This window comes from Dioszegia hungarica (genome assembly GCF_025882075.1).
Source record: "Dioszegia hungarica strain PDD-24b-2 chromosome Unknown MKK02contig_19, whole genome shotgun sequence".
Lineage (NCBI taxonomy): Eukaryota > Fungi > Basidiomycota > Tremellomycetes > Tremellales > Bulleribasidiaceae > Dioszegia > Dioszegia hungarica.
The window spans coordinates 102,656-130,370 of NW_026515776.1; the positions used below are offsets into that span (position 1 = coordinate 102,656).

General features: G+C 57.2%; 7 protein-coding genes across 7 annotated transcripts; 3 read left to right on the top strand and 4 right to left on the bottom strand.

Annotated features, from left to right (window-relative positions):
- Positions 1 to 301: 301 nt before the first annotated feature.
- Positions 302 to 3,161, top strand: MKK02DRAFT_18399 (putative elongation factor g 1, mitochondrial precursor (mef-g-1); the record flags this gene model as incomplete). The annotated part of the gene is made up of 11 exons (XM_053085940.1): positions 302 to 567; positions 617 to 659; positions 708 to 936; positions 984 to 1,072; positions 1,117 to 1,349; positions 1,393 to 1,915; positions 1,962 to 2,060; positions 2,104 to 2,247; positions 2,296 to 2,595; positions 2,646 to 3,012; positions 3,061 to 3,161. The coding sequence occupies 11 exons, from the start codon at positions 302 to 304 to the stop codon at positions 3,159 to 3,161; spliced, it is 2,394 nt and encodes a 797-aa protein (XP_052942929.1).
- Positions 3,162 to 3,589: 428 nt separating this feature from the next.
- On the bottom strand, positions 3,590 to 5,053 carry MKK02DRAFT_18415 (uncharacterized protein; the record flags this gene model as incomplete). Its single annotated transcript, XM_053085943.1, has 4 exons — positions 3,590 to 3,785; positions 3,840 to 4,174; positions 4,220 to 4,724; positions 4,788 to 5,053. The coding sequence occupies 4 exons, from the start codon at positions 5,051 to 5,053 to the stop codon at positions 3,590 to 3,592; spliced, it is 1,302 nt and encodes a 433-aa protein (XP_052942930.1).
- Positions 5,054 to 5,617: 564 nt separating this feature from the next.
- On the bottom strand, positions 5,618 to 8,323 carry MKK02DRAFT_18702 (WD40-repeat-containing domain protein; the record flags this gene model as incomplete). Its single annotated transcript, XM_053085996.1, has 9 exons — positions 5,618 to 5,788; positions 5,837 to 6,419; positions 6,466 to 6,586; positions 6,635 to 7,417; positions 7,472 to 7,846; positions 7,889 to 7,997; positions 8,045 to 8,100; positions 8,145 to 8,183; positions 8,233 to 8,323. 9 exons carry the CDS (start codon positions 8,321 to 8,323, stop codon positions 5,618 to 5,620), a joined length of 2,328 nt encoding a protein of 775 aa, XP_052942931.1.
- A 1,255-nt stretch (positions 8,324 to 9,578) lies between these two features.
- Positions 9,579 to 13,962, bottom strand: MKK02DRAFT_18417 (uncharacterized protein; the record flags this gene model as incomplete). Its single annotated transcript, XM_053085944.1, has 11 exons — positions 9,579 to 9,999; positions 10,041 to 10,282; positions 10,326 to 10,552; positions 10,606 to 10,733; positions 10,786 to 10,903; positions 10,958 to 11,066; positions 11,118 to 13,167; positions 13,209 to 13,399; positions 13,443 to 13,502; positions 13,528 to 13,685; positions 13,737 to 13,962. 11 exons carry the CDS (start codon positions 13,960 to 13,962, stop codon positions 9,579 to 9,581), a joined length of 3,930 nt encoding a protein of 1,309 aa, XP_052942932.1.
- A 1,097-nt stretch (positions 13,963 to 15,059) lies between these two features.
- MKK02DRAFT_34866 (uncharacterized protein) lies at positions 15,060 to 16,349 on the top strand (the record flags this gene model as incomplete). The annotated part of the gene is made up of 2 exons (XM_053089028.1): positions 15,060 to 15,148; positions 15,194 to 16,349. 2 exons carry the CDS (start codon positions 15,060 to 15,062, stop codon positions 16,347 to 16,349), a joined length of 1,245 nt encoding a protein of 414 aa, XP_052942933.1.
- A 172-nt stretch (positions 16,350 to 16,521) lies between these two features.
- On the top strand, positions 16,522 to 17,780 carry MKK02DRAFT_34867 (mitotic checkpoint regulator, MAD2B-interacting-domain-containing protein; the record flags this gene model as incomplete). Its single annotated transcript, XM_053089029.1, has 4 exons — positions 16,522 to 16,817; positions 16,876 to 17,147; positions 17,199 to 17,581; positions 17,631 to 17,780. 4 exons carry the CDS (start codon positions 16,522 to 16,524, stop codon positions 17,778 to 17,780), a joined length of 1,101 nt encoding a protein of 366 aa, XP_052942934.1.
- A 120-nt stretch (positions 17,781 to 17,900) lies between these two features.
- Positions 17,901 to 27,688, bottom strand: MKK02DRAFT_18486 (uncharacterized protein; the record flags this gene model as incomplete). Its single annotated transcript, XM_053085958.1, has 11 exons — positions 17,901 to 18,161; positions 18,288 to 18,497; positions 18,541 to 20,184; positions 20,218 to 21,997; positions 22,041 to 23,650; positions 23,692 to 24,602; positions 24,635 to 25,555; positions 25,598 to 26,795; positions 26,830 to 27,018; positions 27,061 to 27,303; positions 27,428 to 27,688. The coding sequence occupies 11 exons, from the start codon at positions 27,686 to 27,688 to the stop codon at positions 17,901 to 17,903; spliced, it is 9,228 nt and encodes a 3,075-aa protein (XP_052942935.1).
- Positions 27,689 to 27,715: the final 27 nt, after the last annotated feature.

Consider the following 27,715-nt stretch of genomic DNA (forward strand, 5'->3'; position numbering starts at 1 on the left):
TAGACGTCGTAAAATGGTATGTGAGGCACTTGTGAGGCAGAGTCCTCGGTCGGATCCATCAAACTGATCAGAGCGTCTTCGCCACCGCCGTTAATTGCGACACGTGGCGATCGAACGAATTACGTAACGCGCCGAACCACCACCCAAAAAAAGTCCGAACCAGACGTCCTCCAGCAGCTTGAGCAATTGTTGTCTTGTCCAAATACATCTTCGAGCTGCCTACATATACTACTATCGTAGCTGGTCATACCCTGGCAGCATGGTACTTCCAAGACTGATCCGCCTGCGTCTGGCAGGACAAATGCTTTCCAAAAGTTCCCTGCGCCGCAGCATCGCCGTCGCACCTGTTCGATCCCTCACTACCTCGATCGCTTCGAGGCCGGTCCGCCAGCTCTCGTCTGCAGCTGCATTCAGTCCGATCAGTCAGCGCCGATGGGCGTCGAGCGCCGCGGCGGTGGCGGAGGAGCCTGCGGAGGCTGCGGCTGCGCCGGTCTGGCCTGAGCGGATCTTACCTGTCATGTCGGAGCAGGATACGAAGCGATTGAAAAGGCAGCGGAACGTTGGAATGTGAGCTGGGATATTGTGTACAGTGCGATCAACGGATGCTGATCAGCAGATCCGCACATATCGATTCGGGAAAGACGACTCTTACTGAAAGAGTAAGCTAATAACTGCTCATGTACTAGGAACGTAACTGACGATACTAGGTCTTGTACTATACCGGACGAGTCAGAGACATTCACGAGGTACGAGGACGGGATGGAGTAGGAGCAAAGATGGACTCGATGGAGTTGGAGAGGGAGAAGGGGATTACCATCCAGTCCGCAGCGACGTTCTGCGACTGGGTGGCACCAGCCCCGGCGACCGAGGTACCGCAAGGTGCCGAGGTAGCGACGGAGAAGGAGAGCTTTGCTATCAATATCATTGACACACCTGGTACGTCTTCTACCTGACATCGTTCTGCCATTAGCTGACAGCTGCAGGACACGTAGACTTCACAATCGAGGTGGAAAGAGCTCTGCGAGTGCTGGATGGAGCCGTTCTTGTGCTGTGTGCTGTCAGCGGTGTGCAGGTGCGTATAGATGCTCAGCTGCTGAAATTATGCTGATGTCTCAGAGTCAAACAATAACGGTCGACCGACAGATGCGGCGGTATAACGTTCCTAGACTTGCCTTCATCAACAAGATGGACCGAGCAGGGGCCAACCCTTTCCGCGTGATCGGTCAACTGCGCTCGAAGCTTCGCATGAACGCCGCGGCGGTCCAGGTGCCAATAGGAAGCGAGAGCGATCTGGATGGTGTGGTGGACCTAGTCAGGATGAAAGCCATCTACAATCGAGGAGTGAAGGGGTATGTCGGCCACTTTCCTGGTATCGCAATAGCTGACAGGCAGAATTGAGATCATCGAGTCCGACGAGATACCCGAGAAGGTCCGAGCTCTCGCCGAGGAGAAGCGAGCAGAACTTATCGAGGACCTCTCGGAGGCCGACGACACTCTCTGCGACCTCTTCCTGGACGAACAACCCATCTCAAACCTCGACATCGCTCAAGCCCTTCGTCGAGCTACCACTTCTCTACGCTTCACGCCTGTATTTGTCGGATCAGCCATCAAGAACACCGGTGTTCAGGCCCTTCTGGACGGTGTTTGCGCATACCTCCCCGACCCCTCTGAGGTGCACAACCAGGCGCTGGACGCCAAGCTTCCCGCGGCAGCACCGGCCGTACCTCTTGTCCCTGCAAAGGATGCTCCGCTGGTCGGACTGGCGTTCAAGTTGGAGGAAGGACGATACGGCCAGTTGACCTATATGAGGGTGTACCAGGGAGAGCTGAAGCGGGGAAGTCTGATTTTCAACGCCAGGACAGGCAAGAAGGTCAAGGTGCCCCGGCTGGTACGGATGCACAGTGACGAGATGGAGGTGAGCTAGCCGCGGCATATATCGGAGCGGTCAGCTAATCGGCAAGGACGTCGAGACCATCGGAGCTGGGGAGATTTGCGCCATGTTCGGCGTAGAATGTTCGTCAGGTGACACCTTTACCGACGGGTCTACCTCCTTCTCCATGGTATGTCCAACGACGGATAGCAGGAAAGCAGCTGATGAAACAGACCTCCATGTTTGTCCCAGAACCCGTCATCTCGCTTTCCATCCGCCCCGAAGGGAACGAATCTCCCAACTTTGGTCGTGCACTCAACCGATTCCAAAAGGAAGATCCTACTTTCCGGGTACATGTAGATTCTGAGTCACAAGAGGTCAGTTCACTGGAGGGCAAAACCTATTTCCCGAAGCTGATGCAGCAGACCATCATTTCCGGAATGGGCGAATTGCATCTCGACATCTACGTCGAGCGGATGAAGCGAGAATACAACGTCGCTTGCATTACCGGAAAACCCCGAGTCGCCTTCCGGGAGACAATCACCCAGCTCGCCAAGTTCGACTACACGCACAAGAAGCAGTCGGGTGGATCTGGGCAATTCGGGAAGGTCAAGGGGTACCTGGAGCCGATGGAGATGGATGCGGATACCGGCAAGGACGTGTCTTTCGAGAACAGGGTGGTCGGAGGCAACATCCCAACGCAGTATATTCCGGCTATCGAAAAGGTGAGCTCCTCTCTGCATCCACGCGTCTTGGGCATGAGCTGATGGCGTAGGGATTCCAGGAAGCTCTCGACCGCGGACAGCTCACCGGCCACAGCATCAATGGCTGCCGCTTTGTCCTTGAGGACGGTGCCGCCCACGTCAACGACTCCAACGAACTCGCTTTCCGTCTTGCCGCCCTCGGCGCTTTCCGCGAGGCTTTCGCCAAGGCTGCCCCGGTCGTCTTGGAGCCTGTCATGACGGTCGAAATCGTCGCGCCTATCGAGTTCCAGGGGAACGTCATTGGCGCAATCAACCAACGGAAGGGGACGATCATCGACACGGAGATCAGGGATGACGAGTTTACGTTGATTGCCGAGGTGTCGCTGAATGACATGTTTGGGTACTCGAGTCACCTGAGAGGGATGACGCAGGGCAAGGGTAAGCTCGTTCGGTCAACGGACAAGTATTGAAGGCTGATCGATTTAGGCGAGTTTTCGATGGAGTACAAAAATCACGCGCCGGTCATGCCGAATATCCAGCGGGAGATGTCGGATGCGTATCGCAAGAAGCAACTCGACCGGAACTAGGCGGCAGAGTGGAAAAGTCGTTGTATCAGGACATTACCATCACATATAGATATCTACATGCACCCCTCTTAGATCTCGGATCTCGACCCATCAGGCCAGCTTTCGTCCCCTCTCCGGCTCAGCCCTCTGGCCATCCTCCCAGAATCTCGCCATCCGCCGCTCCACATCACCCGTGTCTAGCAGGCACGCGCACAGTTCCACTTCGTACGGGTCCAATACCGGCTCGAAGCGCTTGTAGCAAGCGAGGCAGAAGCCGTCTTCGCTCCGAGCCTGGTTGAGATCGTGGCGGGGATGAGGGATGAACGAGGGCGCGCAATCGGTACACATCTGGGCGTTCGACTTGTGTCCGCAATCGGGACATGGTGCGTCCGTCGCAATTTGAGCATCTGCTGATGAGCGAATTCCGAAAGATGCAGTAGAAAGGGATGTCACGGACAGTTTGGCACATCTAGCCGAGCAGGGACGAGGGAGCAGGAGGGAACGATGACGGGCTTGGTTATCTGCAAGTACCGCAGACCGCCAGGTCCAGGATCAGACATGGCGACTCCCCTATCGTCCTCGCCCCAAACAGAGAAGTACACCTCACACAGGAATGCATGGGATACTTCAACGGGCGTGATGACTCTGCGGAATCAGCTTCACCACCCAAAGTATACAGTCCATGAATGCTGAACATACCCCGGCAAGGTCGTCGGCCTCGCTCTGTGATGTTTGGGCATGAACGCATTCCCCTCCGATCTAAACTCGCCTTCCGAGCTTCCTCCAGCGTCCTGCCCTCTCCAAAGTGCTAGATGAGTGGCATCTGGATGTTTGATCCCCCGAGGCGGTAGTGTGCCATACTCCGCCATATCAAAGTTTGTGATTTGCGTGACAGACTTCTTTTCGGCTGAATCGTCTCGAGGTGAACTGAGGGTGTGTGTCTGCTTCAGTCGCAGGCGCCAGAACCATACCGTAAGACCAGGACTGGGCGAAGGCAGAGTAAGACGAGCGTGGAGAGGACCACCGATGGAGAACTGGGCTTCAGCTAGCAATCGTATACCGAACTATAAGTAACTCACCACGTCCGTCATTATCTTCAGATCCCAGACACCCAGTCCCTCTGCGAACCCGTTCTGGCTCTGATCGAGGTCGCTATATCTCCCAGCAGGATTGGGGTTATGCGTCACCTGTACACTCCTCGAAGTCACCACGGTGCCCACAATCCAGTCGTCCTCCTGGAGGGTTGCTCCGCGGCCAAGCGGATCTGCCTGAGATTGGTCATAACTCGGTACAGCAGGCAGACCGACCTCCTGTCGCGTGATAGACAGTGAGTCGGCGGCGGCAAGTATGGGCGACATGGATCGAGGGCTGTGATGGGCAGAGGTGGGTGAGGGTGAGCGGGACGGTGTTCTGGAGCTTGGACGAGACTGATCCCGCTTCTTGCGGCCGAAGAGGTTGAAGCTGGAAGTGGTCCTGGCGGTGAGTTGGCCCTCTATCTCTGCAAAGAGCTCTTGCACAACCGAGCCGTTGGGATGCCAATCGTGGGGGGCTAAGGTAGACGGAAGGATGAGGGTAAACTCGAAGCTGCTGAATCAGCTCGGCTTGCCCCTGTCCGCGCCTGGTCTGGCCTCCATACCATATGCTCACCGTTGCATCCCTTCGTCCAGTACAATCCCTTCCGCATTGCCACCCATCATCTCGACCTTCCGCTCGAATACGACATCCTCCTCCCACCCCCTTCCCGGGCCCATATGCAGCCTGCACTTGGTCCGGACTCCCACCCGAACAGACTTGCATCGCCTCCGTTTCGTTCCGCGAGGCATCTGAATATCTAGGTCCCCGTTGAGGAGTTGATCTTCCCGTGGGCCGTCTGTCCGGGCGTGAGGCCAAAGGGGATCGGTGGGTGGTTCCATCAGGATAGTGCCATTTGTCAGAAGCTGGATCTGGAAGGTCAGCAATGACTCGATGACCCTCGTTTCGACGACATGGATTGTGATGAATGGATGGACATGAGGATAATTCCATCAGTAAGCTCACGTCTATGGTGATCTTGTCCTCCTTTGCGCCAGCCGATGAGTGCGGGCACGTGGGCGGCACACTGGCTGCACTAGGCCCAGCCCGAGAAGGGGACAGTAGACGGAGTACGCTCATCCTCCGGTGTGGGGGACAGTTCGGGATGCCTTTAGCTCGGCCGCTGCCTGTGAGTGCTTAGAGCTGTGTGGGCTGTCTCCGTGACAAAGTCATGAGGAGCTGACTGACTGAGATCTCAGGGACGATAGGATGTCCAACTCCTCATTCCTCAAACGGCTAAATTCTATTTCCGCTTAACTCCGCGAAGAGGTTTAGCTCAACGTCTCACGTCCAGCTGAGGCCAACCGTACATGCTGCGAGTTGGGCATGCAGCATTCGTGTCTATGGCTCTACAAACGCCGTGCCTCAGCCGTACATGCTGCGAGTTGGGCATGCAGCATTCGTGTCTATGGCTCTACAAACGCCGTATCCAAACCCTCTGAGAAGTCCCAGATGGAGATCCGCGCGTCCAAGCCCGAGCTAATGATGCGCAGATGGTCACCCACGACCGAGAAGACCCGCCCGGAATGAACGCCCGCCAAGTTCCTCAAAAGTCTGCCCGACGCTCGGTCCCAGACCTGGCCATTAGCGACTGACTGTGTAACTTTAAATGAAGGAAGGCTTACTTTGACGGTGGAATCGTAGCTACCCGAGAGGATCACCTGCTCTCCCAAATGCACACTCCGGACGAGATCCGTATGTCCTCGATTGAAGCACCGAGTACAGAGCGCCGAGTCCGATGTGCTCGGCCTCCCAGGACACGCGCAGCTCGCCCAGCACTGTCCGGCCAGTTCCAAGCTCAACTCCGTCGGGTCCTCCACTCCCGCTTCCGGGTCGATATCTCCATGAAAGGAAGACCCCCATCCGGTCGTCGACTCTTCTTCATCTCCGTCGCCGTCGCCCTCTGAGCCCATCTCGTCCTCCTGGTGCAAGAGCATATCCCGCAGAGACAGGTCGCGTAGGGGCGGTATGATCCCGAGAGCATCCACCATGTCGACGCCTGGTATGTGGGAGATGAGGTGGTAGACCTTGATACTGGCATCGGAGGAGCCGATGACGATGATCCCTCTGAGGGAGGGATGCGCGTGGGGAGGAGGCTGGGAGAAGTCCATGGAGGCGATACCACGTGTGCCGGCGTCGATGAAGGCTAGGAGGGCGCCGGTATGGATGGACCAGATGCGAAGGGTTCTGTCTCCTGACGCAGATAGGCTGAAGCATCAGATTCCACCTCTGGACTGGATGTGCGATGGCTCACATATAGTCCTTGGTCAAGCAAACCGCATTGATGGCGCCCCTATGCCACCCCTCGTTCTCATTACAGTCTATCGTTAAGAGGCGCTTAAGCGTGTGCACATCGAACACCTTGATAGTTCGATCTGCACATCAGCTTCTGCCCCGTATCCGTTACAGGCCGCCCGACCTACCCTTGGAAGAGCTCACGACCCGCTCATCGTCCGCTCGTACGCAGAGCACCGAATCCGTATGCGCCTCGATCATCTTTTCCGGCTTCCCATCCCCATGCTCCATATCCCACAGGCAAAGCCTTCCATCACTTCCTCCGCTAACCGCCATGAGCCGCTTCCCTTCCCCCGAGCCCGGACGAGACTGCCTGCGGGATCGTGATGGTGAACCCGCAGGGCCAGATTCCCGCCGCGGGCGACTGCTTTCCGGAGCCACGCTCGTGACCGACAAACACAGGACGGAACCGATATGACCCCCATGGTAGATCTTGACGACCCTTGGCTTTGGACTTGACAGCTGCCACAGCCGAAGCGTATGGTCTCGGGATGCGGACAAGAGCCAGTCTCGCCCAGAGACGGGACCCGAAGATGTCTTTGGCGCCGTAGACTTTCCCCGCCAGAACGAGACGGCGTCGTCTGCCATTTCTTCTGCGGCGCTGTGAGGTCGAGTGGGGGTCATGGTGATGCTCATTTGGCGAGCGATGAGCTGGAGGGAGTAGATGGTTTCGGAATGACCGGGGAGACCGCCTGCTTCAATGGAGGAGATGGCGTCGATTGTGTGGGGGCGGACATGATATGTTGACGGTCTGAGCTTGTCCGCAGCTGATGTATCCGGACCCGATATGGTCTGACCGGCCCGGCCTACTCCGCCGCCCCGTAGCCTCCGCGCGAGGATGTCGCGAACAATGTAGAGGTGTTTATAATTGACTTGAGGTTGAGTCGTAGGGAGGGCCAGGTGAGACTGGACTGGTTGAAACGGTGCCTTCCGCCGTGCAGAAGGCTCAGGCCAATCTGATGGACGAGGCCGTTTCGAGCGAGGTGAGATCCGTGGTGTTCGTCTCGAGGAGGATGAAGAAGGCGAGGACGGGTGATGCTGAGTGTATGAGGGCAGTCCGTACCCGCTCCGCTCCCATACCATCCCCCTCACCCCTCCTGCCATGGAGAAGGAATCTACACCTCCTCCGCCGCCCAGTCCGCCTTGCGCCCCGATGACGTCCAGCCCGCCCACGTCCAGCGTGAGGTCCTCGAGATTGGATTCGAAAGACGCCACATCATCGTCCGGCATATTCGGTCGGGGGAGGTGCAGAAGCTGCTGATGAAGTGTCAGGTCGGCCCATGTCGTATATCTAGGCCGGATTCGGGGGACGGCGGCTGCGCAGAAACGAGCCCAGAGGCCTTGGGGTCAGCTGGTCCGCTGCCTTATAGGGGAGTAGGCACCTTGATCCTCGCACAGCTTGGCCCAGTCTCGGCTGACCAGTCGACATTTCAAGATATCTTCGAGCGTCAAATGAGAGAGGATGATGACTGAGACCTCGGACGGCAGTTGCTACGCTATCAGTCGTGAAGATTGTGTGTCGAGAGTTTCCGGCTTACACCGAGGATATCCTTCTGCAGTAGCCTACTCAGGTCGAGGCTCAGAGCGATGATGTCTGCTCATCAGCACATACCCCCCTCTGTTGAAAGATCTGCTCACCCTCCCGAGGTAGAGACCATAGTAAAGCTTGGGTCAAGTCTGGGTCGTTAGCCCTACTTGCCCACGCATGAAGCGATCAGCAGCTGACCTCTGCGAGCGTCTAGCGGCAGATTGAGCGCAGTCTCGGTCAGGCTGCCCGGTAGAGAGCTGGCGATTGAGGACCTTCGTCGGTCCTGCATGGCTCTATCGCTTCGAACTGCTGCTGCATGGAACACAGCGTCCGATAGGTAAATAGCTGTTCGCGCAATCTGTGGATCTTTGAGTGGCGAAGCGACGTTACGTCATTGCTTCGGCCGAGCTATAGACTGCTGCTGATCTACCTTATATTAATTAGCCTGCCAACACGAAATCGACCTCTCTCTTTCTCCATCATTTCTTGATATATTTGCTCACTTGAAAAGCGCAATAGCATCTAAGCTCCAAAGATAGAACGTTCCCCTTTTCCTGCATGCTGTAGTTTGATGCATAGCGTGCTTGAGCAATGGGCGCCTCACCATGCGTGGGGGGACTATTTAAGATTCGGAGTCTCCAGCGCGCTCGGCCCGGCTCGGGCATCGGTCATCGGTTATCGCTTGCACGCTATCTTATCTCCCCTTCTCTTTTGCTCTCTTCACGTTCACCTTGTCACCGCACAATCTCTCTACGCAACTTGGTGACTCCTGCCGAGCGAGTGCTGCATCTTAATAATGTCTGCTGCCCGATGCCGCGCTGGACTTTGGTACACCCACTGCACTTGGCACGGCGCGTGGTGGTTCCTTGGTGTCTTTGGTGCACTGTACCACCTGTACGTCCCATGCAACTTGGTATAGCCATATACTTCCCATAGTCCTCGATTTTTGCTAAGATCTGCACGCTTGAGCTCTCATTCTGTTACCCCCACCCGCTCCAGTTTTCTCGACTCTCCCTCTCGCCCTCTGACCGTCAAAGTTTCTGTCAGACCTGTACGCCCAAATTCTAGCGTATAGCACCTGTATACCTGATATTCTTGGATCCGCTGCTTGGTGCTATCGGTGACCTTGCCCTGTCCCAGAGTGTTTGCTGCCTTCTTAGTGTAACTCTTCCTGGAGGATCAAGCGCCATCAGCTATCGTATCGGCGTATCCGAACATCTCTCCCCCTCAGTCGCACGTTGCATTGTTACATGGTGGTCGTGCCAATTATCATCCTGCAGGATACTTGGGCAATATTAATATCTCTCGCATGGCCTCATGACTAGGATGGCCCACCAGCCTCTACTAATAGCCTTATGGAACACCTCGCTGCTCGCCCGAAATTGCTTCCGCTCCAGTTGCTTGCTCACCCTCAGTGACGCCCGCCCAGGGGGCGGGCCTTCCTGCTAGTGATCTATATATTGTCCTCGGGCGCATGACTGCAGCCAGCACTGCCCGCCCCGAAGGTCTCGAAGCTCGCCATAGATCATGGGTAACATGGGTATTTACATCATATACTTCGCCTGAGATTGTAAGAACGTATAACTCCCACTATCCTCATCCGGCCCCTCCCCGACGCCACTTCCCCTGAGATGGCAACTCCGTCCGTACCCCAGGCCTAAGAATGGCCGAAGGGGATGGAAGACGGTATACGGTGTCAGCTTTCCCTTGATCACATCCTCTTGCTGCGGGTCGAAAGAGATCGGTTCCGCAGTGACGAGCGATATCGAGTCGAGGGTGGATCGATACAGCCCAAAGTTTGCGGATGCCTTGCCGTCCTGAGCGGGGTTGATGTGTCCGATGGTCGACATGAGACCAGAGTGGGACTGGAATGAGGCGGAGGCGATACCAGTGGGATGGACGAGGCGGGTAGAGGCAGGCTGCGAGACGTGTCGGATGTCATGGATGTTGATGAGGCCGTTCGTACTGATCATCAGCTCACCCGTTGTCTAAGCAGCGAAACTCACCAAGCCGACGTGATATGTCTGCTCTCGCCAAGAAAGATCCCGATCTTCTTGATCCCTCTCATCCCGGACGCCTGGGCACCATCGCCAGCGTCTCCCTGGTATTGAAGCACCGCCGTCTGCTTGGATTGCCGCAGGTCAAACAGCTTCACCTTGCCATTCGCCAATCCCGCCACCAACAGGTTACCCGACTTGGGCTCCGTAATAAGGGTGAGCAACGTGCTGTTCTCCCCAGTCGAGAGTTGCTATCTCATCAGCTCGTTTCTTCTCTCAACATGCCGAACTTACTCTGACACGCTGTTCAGCTGGACAGTCCCAGATATTGATGATACTCGCCGGCCCGCCCACACCTAGCAGTCCCGAATGTCGCCACCATGTACTGATCAGCCTTCGGTGACTTTCGTGAGTCACATCTACCGAGTGCTCCTTGACATTCAGAGCGAGGAAGGAGGAGATTGGCTTCATCTTGCCGGGCTCCTCGGACGGGCCCGCGAAGACGTGGATGTCGCCGGTGTCTACAGAGGTCAGCTTGATTTGCAGCCTCAGCAGCACGAGGAAAGGCACGTACTGATCTCCGCAAGAACGACATTCGTCTCGTGTAGCTCATTGACGAACCGCCCTGACGTGATATGCGCATGAGAAGGGAGGTCGAGGTGGATTGTCCCGGTCTTCTTGGAAGAGAACCAGTCCCACAAGCTGATCAATGAGCTACTACTTCTGATAGTCTGGCAAATTCAAGGAGACTCACAGCAGATCATGCGAGTCATTACAGGACAGAACGGTACTGTTAAAGCTGTGGCAGGTCAAGGTGCACCATGGGTCCGGGCTCTCGATGTCTTTGATGGACAATTTCCATGGCAGACCAGCTGCAGTAATCAGCATTCGTCCTGTATCGAGGGCCACAGGAGACTTAAACCCACCGTGCTGCTCGGACAAAACGAGCGAGTCTTCCAGTACGCGATGGCGCAAGATCCAGGTCATATCCTTGTCCTTGTTGAATGCCTCCATCTGACTCGGCGCCTGAGTGGACTGGGGAATCAGCGTCATCCTCGCCTCACCTGCCATTTGGACACGACGTACCGCGAGATACGCCCTCAACGATAGCCTGCTCATCTTGAAGAGATCCTGATTTCCGCCCTTTACGCCCATATCGATCCCCTCCGCTCTCGCCGAATCCCAACCCATCGCTAGGCACTTGCCCTCCTCGATCAGTCCCTCTGCCGCCTTCACATCCCATACCCTCGTCAACGCCGTGTTCGACTTGCTGCACCTCGCAAAGCCCGACATCTGCTGACACTTCCCCAGGCACTCCGTCGCCATACGCGCTACTGACGCCTCTGGGTCTTGACTGTAGACCGAGACGACCTTGATCAGCCTCATCAGCACCTCCACGAGGTCCACCTTCTCGCCGCCGGTGAGCTTGATAGCCCCCTTCAGCGTGTAGACGACCTCCACTAGGGCCTCTCCCTTCTCCTTGACCTGCATTGCCGCGTGCTGAGCTTGGTACAGCCACAAAGCGACCGCCGCCCACTTGCCCACTCCGACGAGGATGTGCTGGAGCAGTGTATACATCTCCTGTCGGACCTGGATGGCCGCGTCGGTCGCTGCTTGTGGGAGGAGCAGGTCGATGAGCAAAATCTGAGCTTTACAGGCGAGAAGGTCTGTCTGAGGCCGGAGGCGGAACCACCATCGTAAAGCGTAGAGCATCGCTGCGCGAGTCTCGACCGTCTTGTCCTTGACCAGACCGAGCAGTTTTGACTGCATCGCCTCGAGAGTCTCCTTGGCGTCCTCCCGATCGATCTGGAGCCCGTGGAGGAGCTCCGCACTGAGCAGGGCGCCCCATTGTTGAATGAGCGAAGCGGGCTGATCCAGCATGCGCATGGCCAGCTTGAGCGAGCGGAGGAGGAACTTGGGGGCAGGCCGCTTGGTGATGTAGTTGATGATCGTACAGAGGATCGCGGCGCACTCTACCACCTTGACGTTATCGCCATCGTCTAGTCCCGCCTCGAGGTGGTGTAGGAAGAACACGATCGCCTTGACGTCCGAAAGCCAGGTCGCCTTTTCGACAGGCTCAGCGAGCTGTCGGACCGCCCCGTCATGCTTGATCAGGGACGCCCAGACACTGATGACTTGATCAGCAATCACCGGGTCTTCCATTTCCAGCAGGTCCAACGCGACCTCGAGCACCCCGCATTGAATCGCAAGGACCAGCGCCTTGGGTCCCAGTTTAGCCAGACACGAGTCGAGCGCATTACATGCCTGAGCGCGAAGACTGCGCGTGAGCGCCGCTTGGCAGATGATAGGTAATTTGCCAACTGCGAGGCCAATGCTCGCTTCGGCCTGGTGGCTCCCTATAGGCGCTTGATTGATGGTGAGGATAGAGTTGAGCTGGTCTTCCATAAACGAAAGCATCTGGATATCCGCCTCCCATTCAGGATCAGTCTCTTGGTCGAAGAATTCGGGGAGCTGTTCGAAAAAGTTCTCGAGGATGAGGTCCCATGTCACCCAGAGAGCGTGAGAAGTCGTATTGGGGATAGAGGGGATCGACTCGGGCTTGACATTGTAAGCTCCGAGGACGCGCTGGGACAGGAGGAAGCCCGAGGCGAGGTGGGAAATGGATTGACCGGATTGGCCAAAGACACGCTGGTACGTCGCCCCATCCATGGATTGCCAGGCTATGGTGTGCAGGATAGCCTGCAACTCGCACCATAGTCGACCTTTGAGGTCTTGGGACATGCTCTCCCAGAGACCGTCCATGTAAGCCCGGCTGCGCTGCTTGGACGAGTCCATCGAGCTGAGCGGGAAGGTTTGGAGATTGTGATACATCAAAGCGATCTTGAGGGGTGTTATCAGGCAGATGGTGAATAGGTCGTCAGGTAGTCCGGCGATCTTGGGGATACGCTCGTTGGCGCCGCAGGCGGCAAAGTGGATCTGACGCTTGGCGTAGACAGGAGGATGGACAGAAGCGATCTCGGGATTTTGGAGCGCAGCAGCAGTGAGCTGTCGGTCAATCTCGGCGGCTTCTTGGTGAGCGGATGAGATGAGTCGGCCGGCATGATGGCAGTCCCAGACGTAGCATGTGGATGCGCCTGCCCAGCTCAGGACCTCGAAGAGGACCATGGGTATATACCTGATTATCAGCTATAGTCACCGGCTCAGATGGACACATACTCGGTAGGTCCACTCCCGTCCAGCGCACACTCCTCGAACGACTTGTCGTAACACCATAGCTCGCCTGCTTCGGTGGGTGGCTCCTGGATACCATGCCCGCTATAGAAAGACATGATGTAGCTGTCTGATCCAGCTAGCTGCCGGGAACGCAGCAGATGGTGCTGAATGATCTGCTTGGACGGGTCTGGAGCCTTCCGTGTCAGTTGAGGTCACGCTCGATCGAGGCAGACTTACCGATCGGACGGCGATCTGGCCTTTCTTGTCCATACCTTGAACAAGCTTCGTGTAGCCTAACTTATCAACTCTATCCTGTGATTACAAGGGTGTACGACTCACCCTTCATGACCTTGAGCATGCTTCCCTGCGGATCTTTCCCCTGCGGCTGGATCCACGCATACTGCCCCACTTCCCGCATATTTATCTCGTGCGCCAGGTGAAGACAAGTCATGAGCACCGCATGCTGACACTGTCCAGTAGCTGAGTGTAAGCCAGCCCCTCACTCGCTGCAGTATAGGCTATATAGCTCACTGATCTGCTCCGCATCTTCGACGTCCTCTTCCACCGTCGACTTGATCACTTGGTGCCGCACCGACGCCCATGCAAGTGGAGGCTTGGGCGGTCCAAGAGCAGTGCTGAGACCATCGATACTGCTCCAGCTACTACTGGAAGAGCCATAGCTCTGAGGCGCGTGTTCCCGAGGGGAAGAACGTGGCGCGTTCGAGAGGATGTGCTGCTTGACTGCGGCGGTCTGCATTCTGGATTTGGGGTGAGAAGTCAGAGAAACCAGCAGTCAGCTGTGCTATATCCGATCAGTTGCAGCCCGTCAGCGACTGTAGCATTCATGTAGGACTCCTTTCACACTGTAGAAGAAAGGGTAAAGAGTGAATAGGAGATGAAAGGATCAAAGCAGTACAGCATCAAAAAGTGCCACAAACGCACGCGGCGATATCCAGCGATATCCGCGGTCCGATAATCCGAAATCCGGATCCGGACACCCGGTCGGCTGCTCCGCCAAATACCTCACCAGAGCGACAGCCACCCTCAGCACTATCAATCACCTCTCCATATACCTTGCCCTCCTGTCCCCTCCAGCTGCCAGCTGGCTGCAGCGAACTTCGCTGCGTTCAGAGACTGCGACATCCAGCGCTGCATCCCGAAAAAATCAGCTCCCAAGAAGCTCGAGGAAGAACGACCGTCCAGTGAGTAGCTGTCTCTACCCACCTTACCTTGGTCCCGACCCTGCTCCTTCCCCCTCCCTCCCCAAATGATTACTTTAAAGAATCGCTACACAGAAGTCGCTCCTTCGGGAGAGCTGACGACTTGACAATCTATAGTGAGTGTAGTTCGCTTTCGAAAAGGGACCGAAAGCTGATCACGTTCCTCTTCTCTTTGGTTCCCTCATACAGTATATTGTGAGCTCTTCATACGCGATCATGCCTTTGGACGTTGCTGATTGGACAGTCTGATGCCTCACCCCCTATCCCCACGTCCCGAAATTTACCGCATGGTCTGATGCTAATCAGACGAAAGATTTGCGTCAGAGCCGATTCTTGGCCTTCGAGAAGCTCATTGGAGAACCTTTACCTCCTCGTGAGTCTCGCCTTCTTGCGTGCTGTCTTCTGGCTCCCCTTTGACCCCTTTTCATGATTATTCAAACCAATTTGACAAGCATATGTAGGACCCTTCGGGGACTGACTACATTGATTACCTGTATGACTACTAGAATCCCATCAACGCCTTAGATTGAAGCATGCGGAAAACAGCGCTAATCGGATCAGGAGCTGGTACTGCGAACCCGGACACGAGGCGACTCCCCAGCCCGCCTGTAGGGCGAGATCTTAGGCCTCCATCATGTCGTCGGGAAATCAGCCTCTGATGAGGTGGAGCGGAAACGCTATGGTCGGGCGGCACAAGAAGGCACTACGGAAGAACGAAGTCGAGTGGGTCATTGCTCTTAAGTGCCTCGACATGCGTTAATCCTCCAGATTCGTCCCCTCCATCGATCAACCTGCCTATTACGATCCACCCCGTCAACGGTCTTCCTCTCCCGAGCCCGCTCGCTTTGTCACCAATATCGGCAACAAAGAGCACCCCGCAGCGCGTTTCGCTCGTCGCGGCAAGATCGACTCTTGGGGTCCGTCTTACGAGGAGGTCCGGACGCTGGATCACGTACGGAAGCGGATGAAGGTGTGCGTGGAGCAATTTATGCCTTCATCCGCGGCGGATGCGGGGCTGACATTGCCCCCAAACGTGGCGGAACGGAAGAGGAAGCGGGCAGAGGAGAAGAGGGAGGAGGCGGAGCGCAAGTCGTACTTGCTTCCCCACCTGCGAAGTCCTTCGCCACCGCAGACGACGGACCAGCTCGCCCCGATGCTAGCGATACCCACCTCGTACCTAGACATCATGATGAGCCCGTCGATGCGTCATACCCTCGGCGACGACTCGGTCGAGCAGGGCCTGCAGCGCACGGCGAGCGATCTCCTCGAATGCGAGAAGCCCCTCATGCAGGCTCTCGGCCGCTTGACGGACGTCTTCCGCCTACTCGAGCGGGACGTCCCAGGCATCCCTGTCACCCAGCCCACCCCCATGTCGCACGAGGCTACTCAGCACCGGTTCCGACACTGCATCCCCGATCTGCCACATGTCTCGGAGCAGGACAATCTCTGGCGGGTCGTCCAGGAGCTTGTCCAGAACCCCCAACCCCCTACCATCAAATACGAAATTACCAGTCCCGACAACCTCCATCTTCCTGCCACTCAAGAGGAGATCTCCGCTCTCAATCTCACTCCCCTCGAGCGCCTCTTTACCCATCCCAACGGAATCACCGTCTCCGCCGCCCCACCCTCCACTCACCCATACCTCTCCCTCGACCGGCATCACCCCTCATACCCTCCCACGGTCCGATACAATATCGACGCGGCCAAGCAGCGGATAGCGGTGAATGATGCGTTCGAGCGCATCAAGGAGTTGTTGGCGGATTGTGACGAGTACAAGACGAGGTTGGAGGAGGCCCGAGGGAGGATTGCGGATGTGGCGCGGGCGAGAAAGAAGGTGTGGTCGGTCATTAAGGAGAGGGCGGAGCAGGAGATGGACAGGTATGAGGGCAAGCTGGGCGAGGTGATCGGGGGTCAGTTGTTGTAGTACAGGTCTCGTTCTCGCAGATAGTATACCAAAGTTGTACGAGTATAGCATGTTGTGAAGCATACGTAATCGGTTCTCTACCCCGCATTTTGAATTGCCACCCACAGGCAACTTCTGGAGACAGCAGTACTCCTTGACTTGTGTTTACCTCTCTATATTACATTCATACAGCATGCTGCTGGCCAACTACGCCTCTGATTCGGACTCGGACAATGAGGCAGGGCCGTCAAATAAGTCTGTCCCGGTGCCCGTACCGACAAAATCGGCCCAACCTACCGCTGCCAAAGGCAAGAAACGAGCTGGTCCGATAAAGATTACTCTGGACCTGCCGAAGACCAAAGCCGGAGCTGGGGACGAAAATGGAACTGCAGATGATGAGGATGGCGAAGTGGATGACGCAGATGAGGGCGGGCGGGAAGTGAAGAAGGCAAAGATTGGTACAGGGGGACCGAAAGGCGGAAAGGGATCGTCAGTTGACCACTTCTCTTCGCCTGGTTGGGAGATGGGCTTTGAACTGATCAGATAGCTCGTCATTACTAGGCATGTTGCCAGCGCCAAAACGGAAATTACCCGCTGCTATACCCTCTGGAGCATCACTGGGCGTCAACAAATCTATGGCTACGAAGCCAAAACTGCCGGTTCCGAGTTTCGCTGGGGCTGGCGCTGGAGATCAGGACGATGATGAGGATGAGGATGAGCGTCCGGCGGCTAGCTCGAGGTCGGGAGTGCTACTACCGCCGTCGATGGCGCGAAAGGCCAAGAAGAGGGAGGAACCACCGCTCGATCTCTTTGGACTTGGTACGCTGCTCCCTCATCTATGGCCTTTGAGACGACAGCTGACCATCGCAGCGAGCTCAGCATCTGCCTCTGCACCTCCACCTACTTCCTCGTCAACCTCACTGAAGCCACCTCAAATCACCTCTGCACCCGCCGTAGCCGACTTCCAGCCTCCTCCACCTACCGCAGACGACCCGTATCCGGGCTACTACCTCCTCCCCGGCGGTCAGTGGGCAGCGTACGAGCCAGAGTACTATCACTCGTTCTTTGCCACGGCGGCTGAAGAGGAGGCGGAAGAGGATGGCGGGCGGATCGGGAAGCATTGGGCGGACTATGACCAGTCTGCCGAGCTGGTGGATGTGCAAGCGAGCGAGGGACTGGGGGAGGCGCGCGAGAGGGAGATGCGCAAGCAGTTGGCCAAGCCAAAGAAGAATCAAGAGGAGTTCGAGTACAAGGTGAGCAAGGCCATTACATATGTGCGGAGGACTGGAGCTGATAATGTAGCCTGTGGGCCAAGTCAAGGGGCTTGCTACAGAGCGTCATCAACTGTCGAGCTTGCTCAACGTCGCGTTCACCCAAAGGGACCAACTGGAGGACCGGATCGCGGCCAACAAGAAGAGCGCGAGGATGGCAAAGACCAAGTATGGGTTCTAGTGCGCGATGTTACATACTTGTACTACAAGTCTATGGAGGATACTTTGAGCTAATCTAGCAATACAACTATTAGATGACCAACTACTGACGAATGATGCAGTGTCCTTCCTCTACCCACATCTACCCCTTCTTCGCCGGCAACTGCTTGGCGTACAGCTTCAACAGCAGATCCATCCCCTCCTCCAACTTCAAAGTCACAAATTTGTGACTCAGCTTTGGCAAGTCCGTCACTGCCTGATCGAAATCCGGGAACATTTGCGCCACATTCTGCGTCAAGTCGCCCGTCATCTCGAGCTTGGGCACCGGGATCTTGGTCTCGATCGCCCGGTCCCGTGGCTCGAAATGGGTCGAACCATCCGCCGTGACGATATCGGCGGGTTCCTCCGTGTGCCCGTCTTTCCCCTTCGCCTTTGCCCTTTCTTTGGCTCGCTGCTTCGCCTCCTTCTTCTCCTTGTCCTTTTGCGCTTTTTCCCGCTTCTCCCGCTCCTTCTTCTCCGTCTCGGACACCTTGGCCGGCCGGATGACTCCCAATCGCCGAGCACGAGTCGCTTCTTCCTGCTCGATCTTGGCGATGAGGTTCCGCATGGACCGGAACGCGTCGTCGAAGAGTCCAGGTAGAAGACGAATATCACCTTTCGTCTTACCCCATTCGAGTGCAAAGTGATACAGCAACCTTGTTGGCGTCCCCTTGTACTCGTCCGAGTCCATCACAAGATCCTGGTCATTAGCACAGCCCAATGCCATAACTTGGAAAACCCACCATTTCCGGTAGATACGCTACCTCCTGGTGCTGACGATTCGCCTTCATCCCCGCAAAGTACTTCAGGAGGTCCTCGGGCGAGCTGTCCTTACTCTCCACAGCAGTGATTTTATATCCGTCCACCGCGTCCCAGTGCATGAGCCCAACCCTCAGTCCCAGACGCCGGAACGGCCTGTCCTCCCCATCCACTCGCTTGGGCTCGCGCAGCAGATCCGCCTCAATGTTCCCCACGGTGAAGCAGTAGAAGTCCACCTTGCCGTTGTCCAGCTCGTTATACGCCCCAATGGCGATCCCGGCGAGTTTGAATTGCATGGTCTGAGAGAAGACTGTATCGCTGCCGAGGGACGCCGCTTGGTTTGATGCGGTCCGTTGCATGGTCTGAGCGAGAGCGGTGGAAATGGAAGAGGGATCGCTGGTCTTTTTGGCTTTGTGCGCCTTGAATGTTTCGGACCGCTGAGACGCGATTCGATGCTGTGTACCGACGGCGTCAAGGACTTCGTACACCTTGCCGAGGAGACGAGGAACAGCCAAGAGGCGGACGACCATTGACAGTTGACCCGCCTGGACCGCGAACGCCAACAGCGGCGGCTTTGACGGATCCTTCCAGTCATCGTGGAGTCCCACGGTGGTGGTACCCAGGTGGAAGCGCACGATGTTGGCTTCGCCTAGGAACAGGCTAGCCCGCAGATCCCCGCTCTTCAGCTCCAGCTTGAGCAACTGGGGATCTGTATCTTCCGTTGCCCGCGTAGACTTGCGCACCGTCTCGAAAGCGAAGTTGTCCACCGTGATGGTGCCCGAGATATCCCCGGCTGCAGTGATCTCCGTCTTGCCGACCTGCAAATCGACGCGGGTCCGGCTCCCGTTTGATAGCGTGTGAAGGATAACCGGGCTGATCTTCAGCTTGGCGTGCGAGACCGTGACATCCGCGTCAAAGTCGATGGCTTGGAAGCGGGCCAGAATGGCGATACCAATCTGCTTGCTTTCCGAGGTGGGCGGTGCAGGAACGGCCGCCGCCACTGTGGATGGATCTCCGATAGCGGCGATGATGGGCTTGTCGAGACCGGCGTTATCTACCCAGACCGCGACGAAGGTGAGCCAGGCGCTGAAGAGGTCCAGCCGGAATTGCGCCGAGACCCGAGTGTCCATGACGATCGACACACCCGCTTGGTCGTCTCGCCAGTTTGGGGTGTGGATGATGGAGAATGTGAGATCCCGAGCCGAAGCCTCGATACAGCTCCGGCCGAGATGATCATACTCGTGGCTGAGATTTGTGGTCACGCCGGTAATGGTCCCCGCGAATGTGCTTGCCTCTTCCGCGCCGATAGTGGTGCTTCCAAGGAAACCACCGCTTTCCCACCGGAGGTTGACGTACGCCTGCGAGTCGGGATTGCAAGCGAAGCGCAACTCTGACTGGTCGATGCGCAAAGTCAGGCGAAGCCGGTTGACGCTGCCACCTCCGGCCGCCAGTGAGGGTGCCGTCGTTTTCACCGCATCCGGAGTCGAGACCGCCGATCCGACTCCCGGTGACGGCTGGGGTATGGAACCCGACCGCTTTGACTTGAAGCGCTTTTCGACTCTGCTGGCGACCTGTACAAAGAAGGGCAAGATCGACGGTCGCAGCGTGTTGCGGCTTTGATGCACGGCCTATCGTCAGTTTTGTCGTTTAGGTTGACTCACGGCGTTGAAGATGACCAAGCCCCCCTTGTCTGACTCGTCTGCCAGCCCATCCGTACTCGGTCCCGCATAGTCTACCCAAACCGAGATCCCCGGCAGAACCACCTCATCGTGCCAGCTAGCCCTTGCACCGGCCTGCCCCGCTCCTGCTACTCGATATAGCTGCACCTTGCCACTCTCGAACGAGAAGGAAAGACGTAGGTATATCCGCTGGGTTTGGCGCGCGACCACCGGCGAGACTGGTGCCTCGGTCGCCGTCGTATGAGCGGGGTTCCGCGACAGCTCCGCTCGATACCGCTTCTCGAGTTGATCGATCCGGTCTTTTCCCCGCTCATAGAGGTCAATGAGTTGAAAGATACCCTCGATAAAGTCAGGGTCGAGTCCGAGATTGAAGTCCGTCGCCGACGAGTGAGCCGCCAGTGTCCACGCGTCGGCCTTGGACGACATTTGTGCCTCCGCGTTGATGAGGGGCAACGACATCTGGTTGATCGAGTCGTGAAACTCGCCAATGAAGTGGTTGGGCATCCTCGCGTTGAACTCCCCGACGAATTGGAGGGCGATATGCTGTACCCGGAATTGCGCCGTCTCGTTCCGCCGATTGACAAAGCTGATCGACCGAATCGAGAAGAGGAGAGCCTGGGTGATCTCGCTGGCTTGACGAATGTCAATGACTGTCTCCGCCCCGAGCGGTACTGCCAGCCCAAAGCTGGCAATGTCCACCGTGAGAAGCCGCGTGGCGAACCACGAGTCTTCCGGCTTGACCCCCTCGCTCGTATCGATCTTTTTCAAGAACTTGCTCGTCTGCTCCCGCACCTCCGCCACCTCCGTCCCGCGCTGACTCGTCAAGTCATGCAGGTCGCTCGTCCAGCTGGAGATCAGGTCGCTGATCTCGCTCAGAGCGACGATGTGCATAAACGTCTGGATGCGGCTGAGCGAGACGCCGAGGCGAGAGGGCGCGGCTGTATCGCTGGGTGTCTCGTATACGTCGACGTCAAGGTACATGTACGCCGACTGGTACTTGCGGGAATTGTCCGCTTGACCCGGCAGCGGCTCGTTGTCAATTTGACCGAGGGACACCTGGAAGTGTTCGACGCCGGCTTGCCAGGACAGAGCTCGTTGAGCAGAGTGTCTGTTTGTCGCGCGGCCCTTGAGGGCGAGAGCGCGCAGGAGCAGGGTCGTAGCGACGTCATCCGCCCGTAGGCCGATGCTAATGCCCTCAACGCCGACGTTGAGGCGGAATAGATCAGGCGCCTTTGTAGGAGTGGGCACGGCCGGTGCCGCCGCAGGAGTGAACATGGTCTGGGCGTACGATCCGTAGTCCTTGACGAGCTGCCGCATCTCCGGTACGAGTGACTTGTATAGTGACAGCAGCTTGTCCAGTGCGCTCGGCTTGACGATACAAGCGAACAGACCCAGATTGACCTGGACCTCGTAATAGCCCTGACCCTGGATGGTCTTGAGCGTCCCGTCCACGTCGACCCGAGGGAGGTCCAGCTTGACGGTGTCCTTTGTCTTGACGAGGTCGCGAGAGCTGTAGAAGCCGATAGATTGGGGAGCAGCCCGGATGCCGAACGAGTGGTTTTTGGCCGAGCCATTTTGGCAGGCATAGAAGCGGCCGACTTGCCAGCCGATCCACGCCGCCTTGGCCGTACGAACCGTGAGGGAAGCCCGTAAAACGAGGATGTCGAATGTCAGGCTGACGGGTATGCGATTGGGCTGGGGTACGCGAGCTGGATTGGCCGCAATGGTCGAGCGCATCTGGTTGATGGTGGGCTCGTAGTGTCTGACTGTCAGCTCGCGAAGACACCCGAGTAGGACAGACGTACGGGTAATGCTTCTCCTTCCACACCTGCGCAAAGTCCAGCGCCCTCCTAAGAGTCGGCTTGCTATCAAAAACAACCATCTGCAGAGCCAGCACCACCTTCCTTTCCTTCACCGAAGAGGGCTTGGTCGACCCCTGCGTGTCCGAGACCACCTTCAACCCCGATACCCCTATGACCACCACTTCCCTATCTGCCGAATTCGACGGGTTGTCGTCGTCCGACGGCTGGAGTAGCACGACATCCGCCTTATCGAGGACGACGGTGATATCATTCCGGACGGTGACGTATGATGATAGCCCATTCCGACTGTGCTGCCGTTGCAGGTGGCCGAGGACACCAGTGGCGTTATTCACGACGGTGCGGAGCTTGAGCCCGCCGGCGAGCACGCACATGTCGCCGGAGCCGAGGTGCGCATTGACGAGGAAGGTAGAGTTGCCAGCAGAGACAGCGGAAGGGTGGGAAGAAGAAGAGGGGGAGGCTGAAGCAGCCGAAAAGTGGCGGACGACGGGAAAGATGGAGTCCTGGATCTCGCCGTCGATTGAGCTGACCGCTAGGACAGCTCGGTCCTGGACATCGGGTCCAGGCTTACCGGACAGCTTGGTCCGGTACAGTCCGGCAGAGGTGGTGCCCATCCTGACGAAGCTCGACCCGACCCGGCCGGTACCGAGCAAGTAGTCGTAGTGCCGTATAACGACATTTTCGATGCTGACAAAAGCCGCCTCTGAAGAGCTGGCCTCTTCCGTGTCCGGCTGTGGATGGGGCAAGTCGAAAGCCTTCTGGACAAAGGGTAGTTGACGGGTAAGGGCTTCGTTGTTCTCGTCGGGTACCCAGTCGAGAAGGGACAACCCCTGTACCGCCGATTGATCCGCAGTAGGAAAGTCCCCAGGTGCCACCGGCGTAAGCAGCAGGATCTGCCTCAGACGAGAGATGATGCGCCAGCCGTGGTCCCGCCGGATGTTTCGATCGTCATCGACGTGGAGCTCGTAAGTGAGCTCCGTCGCGAACGCCGGCAGAGGCGCGTTTTCCGCGTTTGGACCCGCCGATTTGACAGCCGCAACGAGCAACGGACCCAGCTGAGGAACAGCTTTGGCCATCTCCAGCTTGGCGAGCCGGTCCCGCCAGATTCCGGCAGTCTCGGTGGCCGTGGAAAGCGCTGCGGAGACCAGCTTCAGATCGGTACTGGTAGCGTGTACCCGGATCTGCCGATCCTTGCCTATCTCGTTGAACGCCATCTGCAGACCCAACTGGTCCAGCTGGAGGACAGGTGCGCCAGGCGTGTGGGGATGGTTGAGGTTAATATCGTTCAGCGAAAGCTTTGGCAGCTGGTGAGCGGTGGAGTAGAGGGTGGTGTGGAGACTGAGCATCGAGACTGATGCTGAGGAGGATGGGGAATGGCCGTCCGCGGGAGCTCGGCTGATGCGGGAGATCACACCGCCGATGTCGAGCGCGACACGCGATACCGGGTCGTGGACGGCCGAGCTGGTGGAGAGAGATACGCCGATGCTAGGCGCGGTAATGTCGATGATGCTGGGGACCGGCCGGCCGTTACGGTCATTGAAGTTGTCGATAAGCTGATCGAGGATGCCGTCAACAATCTGAAGCGGTCGGGAGTGCTGAGATTCAGCGAGGTCCCTCTGCGTGTACTAGTACTCACATTGACAGACATGGCATCTGCGAGAGCGAGCACAGGTGAGACGCCAGCCAGACTGGCCTGCAGGAGGAGCGGCTCGACTCGCACTCGAATCAGAGTACCGTTTGGAAGAGGAGAGGATGGCAGTTTGGGACCGATGCCAAATCCGGGGGTAGGTGAGGTCGGTGCATTTCTGCTTTGAGCGAAACGGCTGAACTTTCGAGCGTGGTCGGCGAGGATCGAAGACATGTCTGGCGGCAGACCCGACTCGCTCGGAGACCGAGACGAAGCAGAAGAGGCCACCGACGAGACATCGTCCGACTCTCCGCTCGAGTCCTCAAAAGTCTCCTTTGCGGTCCGGAACGAGCGAGAGCGGCTCCGATGGTGCTTGATCTTTGGACGAGCTTGATCCTCCCGGTCCGAATCGCTCGAATCCACCTCTGGTCCGACTTCATCCTCAGTCTCCTCGTCCTCCGTGCCCGAGTCGTCTACCATCAGCTTGAGTCCCGGTGCGTACTCACCATGCTCCAGCGAGTATGGTCTAGGTAGATAGCTGGACCCCTTGTGATGGGTCTTCGATGTGTCCTCCTTCTCCGCGTACATGTACCAGATCCGCTGTGTCGGCTCATCCTCCTCCCGCAAGAACTTTTGCTGCTTCTGCGCCTTCTCCTGCCAGTCTTTTGGCGCCTTGTAGATGTCAACCGAAACGCCAGAGTAAAAAGATCCGGCGGAGGTCCATTTCTGGCGGGACGAGAGGCGAGTGAGGAGGTTGACAGATGCGGAGGGGACAAGGATGGCGAGGGAAGAGGAAGAGGTAAGGGTGGCGAGAGAACTAGTGTCGAGGACAACGCCGCCGGGGAGATCGACCGCTGCAGCTGCGTCTCCCCCGTACATGATAGCCGAGACGGGTCCGACAGCGAGCTTGAAGAACGTGACTATGATCAGCAATGCTGGAATCAAAACTCACCATCAGGAGGAGTGACGGGGATGTAGATGTCGGTCGGCGCATTCTCCTTGTCGCTAAAATTGAACGCAACGGCGGTGACTGAGCTCCGTACGGTCGCCAGGAACGCGGGTGTGAGATACGCCGACACCTTGGGGATGGCGATCTCCCAAAGGCAAAAATAGGTCGTGCCGTGAGGCTGAGGTCCGAAAAGCCGATTCGCCTTGACGATGATTCCTTCGATGCACACGCACTGTGTAGATGACGGTGGTGGGGCCCGACAAGCGACGTATGACATTTCGATAGACGGAGCAGCGACGATGTAGGTGGGAGGCAGGTCCAGAGATAGCTCCATGAACGCCTCGACCGACTTGAGCATCATTTGAAGCTGAGGAATGGGCAGCGCCAGCCCACTCTCGCACGCAAAGATCTCGTCTGAGAGGAGTACGAGCGAATCCCGCACATCCAGCGTGACCTGGACCGCGAAGGGGTCCGACCGACCAGGACGGTACTTCTCCTCGACCGGATCGCCGACCGAATTCGGATCGTGATCGAACCGTTCCAGGTATTCTTGGGTGGTCGTGAACTGGGTGAACATGCCAAAGTAGTTGTCCTTGACGCAGAAGAGGCGGCGCAAGACCCAACCCATACACTTGAACGCCACCTTGGACGCGTCCAGGTGGAGCGTGAGCGCCTCCTCGTGGTCCGGATGAGGATGCGAGTAGTAGCGATATGACCCGGACGCCGAGCCCGTCCCAATCCGGCCAATCTCGATGGGGGATTGTGATTGGAAGGACCGGTGAGTGTCCCATTTTGGGATGGAGATCTCGAGCCGAGCGTCATTCAGATTGACGGTGAATGGGATGACTGAGAACTCCGGGCGATATTGCGTGGATGCGATGGCAGTGTAGGCGGATAAGGTGGGACCCATGATATCGACAAAAGCTGCGCGTCAGCTATAACTTGGTCTAAGAAAGACAGACTTACAATTATCGTCCCGAGACTGAGGCCGATCCACGATGTTACAGTCATTGATGTACAAATGAAAGGCATAGTCGTTCATGCCAATCTTGAAGTTGTAATGAACCGGTACGAAGTGGTGAAAGTCGCCCTCCGCGCCCGACGACCAGTCCTTGGCGATATCCGAGATGAGGGTGACATGATCCCTCAGCAGCGTGATATCCGGGGTATCAAAGTGCATGTCGATACCCCAGTTCCGCTGAGCATCCCAGCCCAGCGGGACCGGCATCGCCAGCGTCAAGCGGCATGACTTGGCGTCGACGAAGGATTGGAGGTTGATGCTGGAAGCGATGGATAGGGATTTAAGGTGGAGGACGAGATTGGCATCGTAGCCTTGAGCGGTGGCGAACTGGGATTGGGTATAGCTGATGGTCGAGTCCGCCCCGGCCGTGACATCCAGCCAGCCATAGGGCCGCTCGAGATCCGCCTCGGGTTTGGCATCGAACTGCCAGTCCTTGGAGGGCTCTCTTGTTGGGATCCGCAGATTCGTCTCCTCGCTGAAGGTCACGCTAACCACGAGGTCGGCGTGAACCCTAGTCTCTCCCGCTCGGAGCCGAGACTTGGGCTCCGAGTCGAAGAAGATATTGGGAGCAAAGGTCTTTTGCAAGGCCTCCCGCTGCCGATCCGCCCATGGCCCGTACTGCACCATTCCGCCATGGATGACAACATCGATCCCGTACTCGGGCGCCAAATCGACGTTCCCGAATTTGTCCTTTGGGTCCGGCGAGCCGATCTCGTCCGGGTGCGGAACAATACCCGGCGTATCCGAGTAGTAGGTAAGGTCCAGCTCCGGTGTGTCCACCAGAGTAGTCACCTTGGCGTACTCCCGCTCATGCTTTGGTGGCGCCCTGGTGCTCTCCGGCCAGTACCTCGCCAATCCCCGCCAGGTTTTGTCCCGCGGCATCCCCGCTCGTGGTGGGGTAGAAAAGGTCGGGCTGAGAAGGAAGTGGAAGCGCCGAGCCAGGGCGAGGAAGGCCGTCTTCGTAGAGATGGACGAGGGGGGTTGCTTGGTGAGGTCCGGGTCCTCGCGGAGAAGCTCGTCATACACCTTCTTGCCGTGCGCGAGAAGCGGTCCGGACCATTCGACGTTGGTACGGTAAAGCACCTTGACGTCCTCGAGTCTGAGCGGTATTGACATCTTGTACTTGTCGCAGACCGACCGAGACTACTATCAGCTATGTGTGCAGCAAGTGACTTACGTCTGTGATCTCGACCGTTCCCGTAGCGCTCCGAAAGTCGGCAATGAGGATCATTGGCGTCGCATCGCTCCCCAAGATCACCGAACCCTTCTCAATGCGCAGCTCTATCGGACAGAGCTCGCGGAACCAGTCCACAGCCTCGACCTCGGGAGTGACGGTGGAGGATGGCGGTTCGGGCGTTGTGTCTGGCTTCTCGTCGGTATCGTCTAAGATCAGCTCGATCAATTTGACACACGTACTGCTTGAATTGTTGCTATTGAGCTGAGCAAGCCCATCCTCCTGATGCGTAGAGCGGAACGCCTTCCGCAGCCTGGCCTTGATAGGGTTCTCCTCGGAAGAGGCCTTCGAAGGGGTTGAGGTCCGGCTCTCCTGCTCATGCTTCTTCATCCGCTCGACAATGGCGTCGTAAGCGGGGGTCCGATTGTACACGAAGCACTCGACACCATCGGCAAAGATGACCAGACGGCACTCATTCTTGGCTTTGGGTCAGCTATAGCATAAGACGCTACTCACCTCTCTTCGCGTTGTTACTCTCCGCGTCCCCTTCCTGCTTCACCCTCGTTGACCAATACCGAAACGTGATATGCCCATGCAGCACCCTGACCGAGATGTTGCTGGAGTGATACTCGACATTCCGGAACGCTATCCTCCCTGCGAGCGGCGCGAACTGGAGAGATCCTATCGAGATATAGGCATGATGCTTGCGCCAGGTGTACAGCCGGACACACCAAGCGAATACCGCGCCGAAGAGTCGGTTAAAGTAGAGGAAAAAGGCGCAGGCGACGATAACGACAACGCCGAGCTCGCCGAAGAGGAGCCAGTTGACGTATGGTACCCTCGGCTCCGCTGTTGTGTCCATGCTAGGACATTATCAATGGTGAAGTGA